The sequence below is a fragment of the Ceratotherium simum genome, chromosome 16 (genome assembly GCF_057802395.1).
Source record: "Ceratotherium simum simum isolate JZ-2026a chromosome 16, ASM5780239v1, whole genome shotgun sequence".
Lineage (NCBI taxonomy): Eukaryota > Metazoa > Chordata > Mammalia > Perissodactyla > Rhinocerotidae > Ceratotherium > Ceratotherium simum.
This window is the reverse complement of record NC_141915.1, coordinates 26,546,584-26,559,180: the sequence shown is the minus strand read 5'-3', so window position 1 is coordinate 26,559,180 and position 12,597 is coordinate 26,546,584. Positions and strand designations below refer to the sequence as shown.

Genomic DNA, 12,597 nt, shown 5'->3' with positions numbered 1-12,597 from the left:
GTGTCCACTAGTTCCTGTCACCTAGAGCCCCAGAGGTACCCTGGTTCTGTCGGTTTTGAGACCTGATTTAGTCTTTAGTTTGATTCTATGAGCTACCTAATATCCTTCCAATACATTCTCATGTTCTTGTCCCTCCTTAATGTAGACTGAGTCAGTTTGTGCTACTTTCAAAGAACTGTTATTCAAAACCAGAACCACAGAGTAGGTTGCAGGCAACTGACTCTCATTCACATTCCAAATGGTAACCAAACAGCCCATGGTATACAGTGATGACATAGGGTTGAATATAACAGTGAGCAGATAGTCTGTAGTCAGCATATTAGTTTAAAACTGTGGTTGAAAAACTTTTCTGGGTCAGCTAACGCAAACATAGACCCAACTCTGGCCTGTGCCATATGACTCTGAGAAACAACAAATAGTTTGATATGACTGTCACACTTGAATCGTGTCCCCCCAAAAAAGATATGTTGAAGTCCTAACACCTAGTACCTCAGAATGTAACCTTATTTGGAAACAGGGTCTTTACAGAAGTAATCAAGTTAAAATAAGGTCATTAGGGTGGGCCCTAATCCAATATGACTGATGTTCTTATAAAAATGGAAAATTTGGACACAGAGACAGACAAACACACAGAGGGAAGATGATATGAAGACACAGAAGAAGATGGCCACGTGACTGGAGTGATGCATATACAACCCAGGGAATGCCAGGGATTTGCCAGTAAACACCAGAAACTAGAAGAGGTGAGGAAGGATTCTCCCTTAGAGCTTTCAGATTATAGAGCATGGCCCTGCCAACACCTTAATTTTGGACTTCTGGCCTCCAGAACAGTGAGACAATAAATTTCTGTTGTTTTTAAGTCAACCAATTTTTGGCACTTTGTTACAGAAGCTCTAGAAAATGAATACAATGCTATAGAGGAAACAGTCCCAAAATTTGGGGAAATGGGGATCTTAGATGAAATCTTTCATACGCATATACATCCCATTTACCACCTCAAGAAAGATTCAAAAGATTCTCTCTTCATATTTAATGCTTAAGGAAGCAATTAAGTAGACACCAAAATCTTTTAAACATTTTATTGACTCTTCTCTCTAGGCAAGGAATACTAATTAAAGACGCTGCAACTAAAATGGGTTTCCCTAATCTCTGTGGAGCTGGGAGAACCCTGAGGTGCCAGAGATCAGATAGGAGCAGTTAATTACCCAAAACAAAGTTGGGAGGGTTACCTAATTGACAACAAGGCAGAAGAAAAATTCGATCTCCAGAATGGTCACTCACAAGGCCTTATTTGATTCAAAGAACCAAAAATAAAACAAAACAAGAAACAAACAAAACAAAAAAACCTTCCAAGTCTAGTTAAAGGAGAACTGTCAACTTTCTTCAAAGTGATATGTGGCCATTTTCACATGTAGCTGTATACCGAGGAAAGAAAAACACCCACAACACTGACTAACTACTGAATGATGGCTCTGAGATGATAATTCTGGAGCTACAGAGCACAACCACAATCCACTGGTCAAGAGCTAAGGCTCACGGAGGTCAAGCACTAACAGGATTTTGAATCCAGTCTACCTCAGACCCAAAAGAATCCCAAACCTATCCCACAGCTAGTTTAGTCCCCAAATAACCGCAGCAACGAACAGCTTCCCCTGCTAGCTCTTGATTGACAGGTCAGGGAGCCTATTATGGTAGAAAAGGCCAAATACAAGACTTTGGAGCACCCCACCAATGATAATCTCCTCCAAAAGAGTAAATTAAAAGCATTATCACAACTCTCAAAGAATCACAAAGATTGGTGTCCCCATTAAAAGATGTAAGCAGGTGGTGATCCTATACATTCTATTCTATAGTTTGACCATTGCAAAAGTCTGATAGCTCGCGGACAATGACAGTGGATTATCATCAAATGGTGATTCCAAATGCAGCTGCTGTTTCTGATTTATTCTCTTTACTAAAACAAACAAACACAGCTTGGCTATCTGGTTTGCATCCAGCAGTGGGGCCCTGATGGAATTGCTACCTAGATTCCTGGAGGCACCCAGGTTTCCGATCTTTCTGAGACTTGTTTCTTCAGGTTTACTTTTTTTTTTTTGCATAAATAATTCAAAGAATTTTTTTCTTGAACCAATACAGAGTAAACTGTCAAGAAGATATCCCATCACTCTCAAATACTATTATAGTATCCAATTCCTACAAACAAGGGCATTCTCCTACATAACCACAATCAACCATCAAAATCAGGAAATTAACAATGATACCATACTACCATCTGATCCATTCAAATTTCACCAATAATCCTAATAACATGCTTTACAATAAAAGGATAAAATTCAGGATCCCTTGTTATATTTACTTATCATGTCTCTCTCTTTCCTTTTTTTGTGAGGAAGACCAGCCCTGAGCTAACATCGGATGCCAATCCTCCTCTTTTTTTTTTTTTTTTTTTTTGCTGAGGAAGACTGGCCCTGGGCTAACATCTGTGCCCATCTTCCTCTACTTTATATGGGACGCCGCCACAGCATGGCTTGACAAGCAGTGTGTCGGTGCATGCCCGGGATCCAAACCTGTGAACCCCGGGCCACTGCAGCAGAGCGCACTCACTTAACCGCTGTGCCACCGAGTCGGCCCCTCCTGTGTCTTTCAATCTGGAACAACTCTTCAGTGTTTCCTCGATGCTTTTTAGGGGTACTAGGCCAATCATTTCAAGAACATTTCCCAATTTGGGTTTGTTTCATGTTTCCTCATGTCTGTATTCAGATGATACATTTGGCGCAGGAATATCACAGGGTTATATACGATCTTCTCATTGCAGGCAGTATACAATTTCAGTTTGTCCCCTTAAAAGTGATGCTATCTTTGATCACTTGATTAAGGTGGTATCTACCAGGTTCCTCCACTATAATCTTTTTCCTTTTGCAATTAATAAGTATTTCATAGGGAGATAATCTGAGACAATGTAAATATCCTTGTAGTAGATTGAATGGTGCCCCCCACCCAATAAAAGATATGTCCACCCAGAACCTGTGAATGTGACCTTATTTGAGAAAAGGGTCTTTACAGATGTAATCAGGTTACAGATTTCAAGAAGAGATCATCCTGGATTAGAGGTGACTCTAAATACAAAGACAAGTGTCCATAAAAGAAGAGAAGGGGAGAAGGCACGGAGGAGGTGATATAAAGATGGTGGAGATCGGGTGATGCATCTACAAGCCAAGAAATGTCAAGGATTGCTGGCAGCCACCAGAAGCTAGGAGAAAGCATGGAAGAGATTCTCCCTCAGAGCCTCCAAAAAGGAAGTAACTCTGCTGACACCTTCATTTCAGACTTCTGGTCTCCAGAACCATGAGAGAATAAATTTCTGTTGTTTTAAGTCACCCAATTTGTGCTAATTTGTTACAGCACCTCTAGGAAACTAATATAATTCTATTCCTCAAATTTTCACTGACTAGTTTTAGCATTCATTGAGGTTTCTTGGATGAATCAATTATTCTGATGGTTACCAAAGGTGATTTTCTAGTTCTATCATTCCTTCTACACCTAATAGCGGAGATTGTACTGTAAAGAAAAGCTTTACATCAGTTTTATTTGTAACAGCCAAAACTGCAGACAACCCAAATGTCCATCAATAGATGATCGGATAAACAAATTGTGGTATATCTATACGATGGAATACCACTCAGTAATAAAAAGGAATGAACTATTGATATATGCAATAACACGTGGTAGTAGAGATTATCTAATACTGATCAAAAGTAATGATTAACAAAAACGGAAAAAATTGGTACTTCATAAATATGGCAAACAACTCTTTCAGAATATGTGATGTGTGAGAGGATGAAGGTCCTTGACAGTAAAAATTGAGAAAGACCAAACTAAAATAAAGATACCAATATAAAATTCTATGATTTAAGAGAAATTTTCTTCAAATTTAGTTCTATCTCACTTTCCCTCTACCCCTCCCACTCTCCTTCTGAGTCTGTCTCTGTCTCTCTATCTCTGTTTTTTCCCATTTTAAATTTAAGGTAATGAAAACTATCTGCCAAACCAAGAACCAACAATTTAGGTTAAGACCAGCTTCTTCATAATTCCTTTGGTCATCTTCTTTAAAATAAATGCTCTGATCTTCAGTCAAATTAAGTTAACAAACAAAACTCTCATATGTTACCTTCCTTTACAAATATCGTGGCAAATTTCCCATAATCACATCATAGTTCACATTTCACTTATTTCAACAGAATGTTGTTATCTTTCTAATGGCTCTCTTCATAACATAAGTCAATGAACTATGATACACAGGAAAAAAACTGCCCTTTGTTCACTATCTTTTTTGAACTATCAAAAGAAAGGGGTAATAAGAACATTATTTCATATGAATAAACCTAAAAAAGCACACACCAACTTTAAAACATTATTTCTTAGAAGGCAAGGATAACACAACAGTAAATCCATACATGCGAATACATATAAATAACTTAAGATCAAGAAGTAATGAAAATAAAGTAATATGAAAAAGAAAAATGACTTTTTAAAAAGGATATATTCATATACTCTCTCATTCCATGCTCTATTCATCAAATTCTCCTGCCTCAAAACAAAAATAAGTCACTTAAAAATCTTTAGATAAATTAATTTTTCCTTTGTAAATCTGGAAAGGATACACAAGCACTAGAAAGACGCTAGAGAGGTCAAGCTTAATGGTAATTAAATGAATCAAGAAGGGCTTAGGAAGACAGAGATGTTCTTCAAAAATATAACAAAGTCCTTCACACCCATTTGTACGGCTATTATTTAAAAAAAGGGAAAACAACAAGTGTTGGTGAAGATGTGGAGAAATGAGAACCCCTGTGGCATTGCTAGTGGCAATCTAAAATGGTGCAGCTGCTGTGGAAACAATTTGGTGATTCCTCAGAAAGTTAAACATGTAATCCAGCAATTCCACTTTTAGCTTTACACCCAAAATAACTGAAAACAGAGAATCAAACAGATAGTTGTACATCTCTGTTCACAGCAGCATTATTCACAATAGCCAAAAGGTGGAAAAAACCCAAATGTCCATCAACAGACGAACGGATAAACAAAATGCGATATATACATACAATGGACTATTATTCAGTCTTAAAAAGGAAGGAAATTCTTTTTTTTTTTTTTTTTTTGAGGAAGATCAGCCCTGTGCTAACATCTGCCAATCCTCCTCTTTTTGCTGAGGAAGACTGGCCCTGGGCTAACATCCATGCCCATCTTCCTCCACTTTATATGGGACGCCGCCACAGCATGGCTTGTCAAGCAGTGCGTCGGTGCGCGCCTGGGATCCGAACCGGTAAACCCTGGGCCACCACAGCAGAGCGCGCGCACTTAACCGCTTGTGCCACCGGGCCGGCCCCAAAAAAGGAAGGAAATTCTGATACCTGCTACAATTTGGATGAACCTTAAAGATATTATGCTAAGTGAAATAAGACAAACACAGAAGGACAAATATTGTATGATTCCACTTATATGAGGTACCTAGAACAGGGAAATTCATAGCAACATAAGTAAAATAGAGGTTACCAGGGGCTGGAGAAGAGGGCAATGGGTAATTATTGTGTCACGGGTACAGAGTTTCTATTTGGGGATGACCAACGATGAACAAGTTATGAAAATGGACAGTGGTGATGACTGCACAATATTGTGAACGTACTTCATGCCACTGAATTGTATACCTAAAAATGGCTAAAATGGTAAATTTTATGTTACATATATTTTACAATTTTTAAAGGGAGGAAATTTTTTTAAATTAAAAAAAATGTAAGAAAGCCGATTTAATCTTTACACCCACAGAAATTCAACTAAACTAGCAGCTACTTTGGGTAAGGAATTGCATGGTCAGCCCTAAGAGATTAACTATAAGATGTGTAAGGCAGTATCTCTGCCCCTAAAGAGCTCAAGATTTAGCTGAGAGGCAGATAACAGTGGTTATCTCACAACAGTCTGTGTGATCTTTACAGGGATTTCACAAGGCCAAAACTTTTTTCATAATAATGCTAAGAATTTATTTGCCCTTTTTGCTGTGTTGACATTTGCACTGATGGCTCAAAAGCAGTGGTGAGTAAAACTGCTGGTGCCTTAGTAGGAGTCAAGGGAGTGGCCCCAAACTAAAGTAGTAGTCACTGTATTCTCCATATCTACCCACTTACAGTTTAAAAAAAAAAAAGGCAAGTCAGTTTCACTTAACAATGTCCTTGATGATGCAACAAAGATAATTTTATTAAACCTCCACTGAATGCACATCTTTTTACTATTCTGTATGACAAAAAGGGTAGTATGCACAACAGGCTTCTGTTGCATACTCTGGCTGTCTAGAGGAAAAGTACTTGTGATTGCGCAAGTTACGAAATGAACCAGCCACATTTTTTGTGTGTGTGTGAGGAAGATTAGCCCTGAGCTAACATCTGATGCCAATCCTCCTCTTTTTGCTAAGGAAGATTGGCCCTGGGCTAACATCTGTGCCCATCTTCCTCTACTTTACATGGGACGCTGCCGCGGCATGGCTTGATAAGCAGTGTGTCAGGTCCACGCCCAGGATCCGAACCTGCGGACCCCCGGGGTGCCAAAGCAGAGCGCACGAACTTAACTGCTACGCCACTGGGCCAGCCCTGAACTAGCCACATTTTTCATGGACTATCATTTTCACGTGAAAGACTGATAAACTATGCTAATAAGACTTGGGTATTTGGCATACATTTTCTTCAAAATGAACAAACTGAGTTTTTCAATTCAAGAAAAACTGACAATATTTGTTGCCAGTGATAAATTTCTAATTGCTGCTTAAAAATTCATATTTTGGAAAACGTGTATCCACTACAGTGAATCCGATAGCTGCCCAATCTTAAGATTTTTCTGATGAGATCAGTGATAATAAACGTGATATTTTGATACTGTATAATAAAATGCATCAATATTTGGAAGATCTGCCTAACTCAGTGAACTATTATTTTCCCAATGGCTAATGCATCGTGTCACAAAATCACACATGGGTAAAAGATTCATTCAAAGTGCAAGAGAGGGGGCCGCGGCATAGCAGTTAAGTGCGCACACTCCACTGCTTGCGGCCCGGGTTCGGATCCCAGGCGCGCACCAATGCACGGCTTATCAGGCCATGCTGTGGTGGCATCCCATATAAAGTGGAGCAAGATGGGCACAGATGTTAGCTCAGGGCTGATCTTCCTCACACAAACAAAAAAAAAGTGCAAGAGAGACCAACCCATCTTAATATAAGAATACAAAAAGTACATTGATAAGGTTTCAGATTCCACTGTGACTAACCTTAAGAAACTACCACTTTGCTGTAGAATATCCACAATTATCTGAAAGGCTAATAAACTATTCCTCCTTTTTCCTAGTATATTTGTGCACGAGGCTGCCTTTTCTCTATACACTTCAACCAAACAACATAGCACAACAGACTGATGCAAAAGTAGATATGAGAATATTTCTTATTTCATTATTTAGTCTGGAAAAAAGTGATTTTTCATTTAAAAATATATTAACAAATAAGTTTATTTTTAATAGATTAATAAACTTTTTTTAATTTCTCATATAGCAAATATTGATAGATGTAGCCCACATAAACAAAAGCTCTTTGGGGTCCTCAATTATCTAAGAGTACAAAGGGTTCCGAAAGCAAAAAGTTGACAACCACTGCTATAACCCAACAAGGACTACAAAAGTAGAAACAAAGGATGCTTAACTCCAAAAGAAACAGAAGTCTTCACAGAGGAAAGTATACTGACTTGGAGACTGAGGAGAATATTTTTCAGTTTTCTCTTTTTGAGGGGTGGAGGGGAATTCAAGAAAATGGAATATTTCAATATGCCCTGGAAAAAGGTGAGTAGACTAATGTGATAGAAATGTGGGTAAACAGATAAAATTGAATAGGTAGTCTGAAGTTGGACTGGGAAGGGCTTGGCCTGTAGATAAACTGCAGGGTTGAAGTTTATTTTATAGAAATTGAGAAGCCATCAGTGAATTTGGGTCTGAAGTACAATTTTTTTAAAAACTTGCATCTCCTGTGTCAAGACTTCCATATATTCAGCATACTTTTTTTAATCAAGTTTTGAGGATGAAGTACGAAGTTTAGCTGTGGAACAAAGCAAACTTTAACATTTTGTGTGTAAGGCTCTAAGCCACGCCTCAGAGGAGGGCAAGTTTGATTCAACAAGTACGTATGTGTAAAACAACATACATATTCACATTTAATAGATGACCCCTGCTTTATTAAAAAATGCTCAAGTAACAGGGTTTATACTTTATCCTTTTAATTCAAACATACACCAAATACACATTGCTCCAAGTATACTGCAAAATAAACAGGACTCTAAACAGTTCTTTGCGTCTTATCTTTCTCTATTTTGTTGTCTTGCTGTCCACTCCTAGCTGCCCTGCAGGCAATGAAATGACATATTTCTGGAATATACTGCAGTGCTCTCAGTTCTGCTCTGCCCACACAAAAACAAAACAAATCCATAATAGGGACCTCTGGGATTGGAGGGGAAACGCCTCCCACAGGCAGACTGGTTGTTCTATGAGTCAATCAAATACTTCTTGGCAGAAAGCCAAGTAAATGGAAAACAGACTTTGAAAGATGCTAGTCTATAACTCTATGACAATATATTTTTTTAAAATGTTCTGTGTTTGACCAATGTTTACATTCTTTTCTCTATGTCTCTGCCCCTTTGCTGGAAATAAAGCAACATTATGCTACCATAAACAAGAGGATTTTTTTGACAGAAGTATCTTCTCTAAAAAAGATTCATGCCATTCATTCACAGCACTGGATAAGCAACTATAATCCTGTATGATAACATATGTTGGTACAGAAACACTGGCTCCTTTAAAAAACATTTAAAGTTCAGATGAAACTACAACTACACTGAATGTTTACAAATTAAAGTCTCTATTCTCTTTTAGCATATCAGTAATTCCTTATCTCTTGCCACTCTGACAGGCAGTTACAACTCATAAGTACTTTTAACTAGGAACTGTTGAGAACTATCCGACAGCAATTAGCTAAGGCAAATACCCAAAAAGAGGGGGTTTTAAAAAACCGTAACAGAATTTAACACATAACCCTAACGTGGGGCTAGTTTAAGAGGTAACGCACTCCGCGCATTTGTTTTCCGTAAGCAGTACAAGCACTAAAATCCTAAAAACATTTTATGATCCCCACGACCAAATTCCTTCCAAGACTTTAAGTCTTGGATGATTACATTTTAGCCCTTCTAAACTAGCTTGCTTCAACTTTACTCCAACTACCAGTCACCTGGGGTCAATGTGGAGCACTGACATCACCGGTAGGAGGCAACCGACAGGGACAAGTCCTTCAAGAGCAAAATTGACAGTAAGGAAACACTTTAATTTTTGCCATCTCCCGCTTCCTTTGCGCGGCCCAAGTAGCAACGTATCTTCAATTCATCTCTTGACCCAAATCTGGCGCCAGGTTTCAAAGACATTTTCGCCGGCTGCCACCAAAGGGAAGCGACGAATGGACAAGACTTCTTCCCATTGATCCTTAGAGGGTGGAAATAAAGCGAGGAGCGGTTGGAGGGGGACAGCAATCCTATCTTTCCCAGGGCCACTTTGTTTGCCCGACCTCCACTGGGGAAGGCGCTATCACACCGAGAAGTCTTCACTGCCATCAACGACCACTTTGATAGCGCTCTCCGCGCCGGGGGCTCACGCGGTGCCGGCGCTATCAAAGCCCCCAACCGCCCGAAAAAGAGGCGGGCGCCCAACTACCCGGGAAACTCACCCAGTTTCTTCCACATGGCGAGGTGACAGGCGAGGAAGCCTTTGCGGATGGCAGCGCAAACCTTCGCCGGCTCCGACGAGGTGAACCCCTTCTGCTTCTTGATGAAACCCCATAAGTGCTCCCGGGCAAACTGTGCCGCCTCCCGCCCACCGTGCCCGTCGCACACGGCGAAAAATGCCACAGAGGAGCGGCGGCGGCAGCAGCGGCCGGGACCCGGCGAGGCCCCGGCGTCCGGCGGAGGGTCGCGAGCTTCTCGAGCTGCCCCCGCTGGGCCTTTCCCCGGGACTTCGCTGCCAGGAAGAGCCGGTGGTGACGGCTGCGGAGGCGACCGCGGCGGCGACGGCTTTTCTTCGGCTGTCGGCTCGGGCTCCACCACGATCTGAGTAACGTCCTCCATGTACTTCCTCCCGCCCTGGTCGGAGAAGACGCTCACTCCCAGCGAGTACAGCCCCGCCATGGCCGGCTGGCCGGGGTCCCGCCGGTCCCACGCAGCCCGCCGAATCCGGCGGCGGGAGACAGCCTCGGCGCTTGCCGGCCAACTATTGTTTATCTTCGACGACGCCGAGAGCGGGGAGGGGGCGGTCCCGGAGGGGGGGGGCGCGCGATGTCGGGACTTGTCCGCGAGAGCTGGGCCGGAGCGCTAGGGCGAGAGGAGCCGAGCAGCTGCGCCTGCGCAATACGCTTCCCCCGCCTGCCCGCGCCCACCACACAAATCAGACGTTCTCCCCCGCTGTCGTCACTCGGCTCTCTGGGTCTGGCCAATCCGGAGCGGAGTTGGAGCGAACCGCCCTCCAAACCAACCCTCGCTCCTCCTACAACGGCCGCGCTCTCATCCCTCGGAGCGGGCTCTGCGCCCGCGCTCAGGCGTGTTCGGTTTCCCTTCGCAGTGGGTGTTTTCGGTAGATGCTGAGCGTTTGTCGAGCGACCTGGTGTCACATTTTGCTCAGTCCCCGGGATCGTAATGCAGCCTGCTGCCCTTGGCGTCCCGCGGTCGCCTTGCGGGGAAAGCTGTGTAGCTTCGGGCCTCCCACGAGTGTGGAGAATCTGGGGGGAAAGACCTTCCTTTCCTTGAAGTGAAATGGCGGGAAACCTCCTTTCGGAAGGTCGTTTGTGAACAGGCTGGAAAAAGCGTGGCGCTCTTGAACTGGATTCGGGTGGGATGTATCCGACTGGGAGTTGAGGGAGGGGATCCAGTTTGTGCTGTTAAGAAAACTTGGGGAATTTCCATCAGCTACGCAGGGTCGTTTCACATAACTAGATATGTCGGAGACTCAGAATATTTTAACTAACTCTTAACAGATCTGTTCAGCTTCTGTTAAACGTGGCATTTTTTCCGACGAGCCCTGGGTACAGCATCGTACTTCTCTGGCGGCAGTACTTCCAGTTATCACTGGAAAATAACTTACAAAAACTGCCAAGCTCTCCAGTGGTCTAACAATCGGGTTATCGTCCCCCCTCTTCGCCCGGTAGGTTACGATCTAAGCGCTAAAACCTTTGCACGGAGTTCCACGGAGTTAAAATAAGCCTCAGAGTGGCAGGTTAGCATCTTCTCAGCGGCAAGTGTTCTTCAGTGAACCGGTTTAAAGTTCACTTTTTCAGTTTCTGGCCACTTCACCATCAACTCTCCTGTGTGCCCTTTCCTAGACAGCCTTCGAGATTTTCAAATGGAATGATACTAGTACAGAAATGGGAATGGGAAAATGTTCATACAAACAATTGACACAAGAAATACAAATAGAAAAAAAAAATCCTTATATGAATAAAAATATAAATAAGCAAAATCAGCTCAAAATGTAGATCTGAATAGATCAATTAAATTAAAAAGTGTAATCATAGATATCCCCTACACTAAAATGCAGTAGACCAGATGGTTCCAGAGTGTGAAAATACTTGGAAAAAATCCCAGGGTGTTTTCAAAGAGGATCATAATCCTGTTATCAAAACCTACAATTATACTACTAGAAGGAAATCTATAGACCATATTTCATGACTGTAAATGCAAAAATCCTAAGTGAAATATTAGCAATTCTAATCCAGTAGCCTCCACACCACCAGACTTGCAAGCGAGAACAGTTTATGTAGCTCCAATTCATCTTACACAGTTTACCCACCATCCCTCCCTCCACTTAGAGATTATGAAAAGATAATTCCATCATGCTTTACAATCCTAACCAACCATCCTAACCATTTCACTCCACACTTGAGATTTTAACATCTGTTATCAGCCGTTTCCCCTTTATTCTTCACCTGTTCTCTAAATCTTCCCATCAACTTCCTGTTCCAACTGAAAACTGGTTTATCACCTGACAAAACTACCCCCTTTGCAACTTTTCAAGTAAGGAGGTTATTTTTCCTCTCACAGATATTCTCATCTTTGAATCTGCTCTTCATGTTGTCTTCGAATCATTTCCCTTCCTTTATCCTTTAAAAACCCAAGCTCTTTTATAGTTAATGCCAACTGCCACTACACCAAGGTGCTGTCACCTACTGATCCCTGTAACTCCCCCTTCTTGGCTCACTGTCTGCCTTTCTTCCACTTTTCTTGTCACTTCTCAGCCACTTTCTTTTTCAAAATATCATCCACATTTTCCGTCCAGCATTTTGCCTTCTCAGTTTCTCATCTTCCTCTTCATGGTGAAGTGGCCTTGCTACTATTAAAGGCAATCTCTCCATTTGTGTTCTAGATCCTTTCTTCTCTCCTTGAGAGCTTTGCTCCACCAATTATCCTTACTTGCTCCTACCTTATCAATTTCTCCTTTTCTGCTGGGTCATTTCCATTTGTGTACAAACATGTTCTGGTTTCTATT

General features: G+C 41.7%; 1 protein-coding gene and 1 pseudogene across 2 annotated transcripts in view; one reads left to right on the top strand and one right to left on the bottom strand.

Annotated features, from left to right (window-relative positions):
* Window positions 1-10,424, bottom strand: part of PPM1D (protein phosphatase, Mg2+/Mn2+ dependent 1D) — a 61,395-nt gene extending 50,971 nt beyond the window's left edge. The window contains exon 1 of one of the 2 annotated variants that reach the window (XM_087440867.1): window positions 9,791-10,424. In XM_087440867.1, the coding sequence (XP_087296993.1) occupies window positions 9,791-10,247 (457 nt within the window). In that variant the 5' untranslated portion in view covers window positions 10,248-10,424. The remainder of the gene's footprint in view (window positions 1-9,790) is intronic. The other variant, XM_004434816.3, reaches the window with a different exon arrangement.
* Window positions 10,395-11,572, top strand: LOC147914967 (uncharacterized; annotated as a pseudogene).
* Window positions 11,573-12,597: the final 1,025 nt, after the last annotated feature.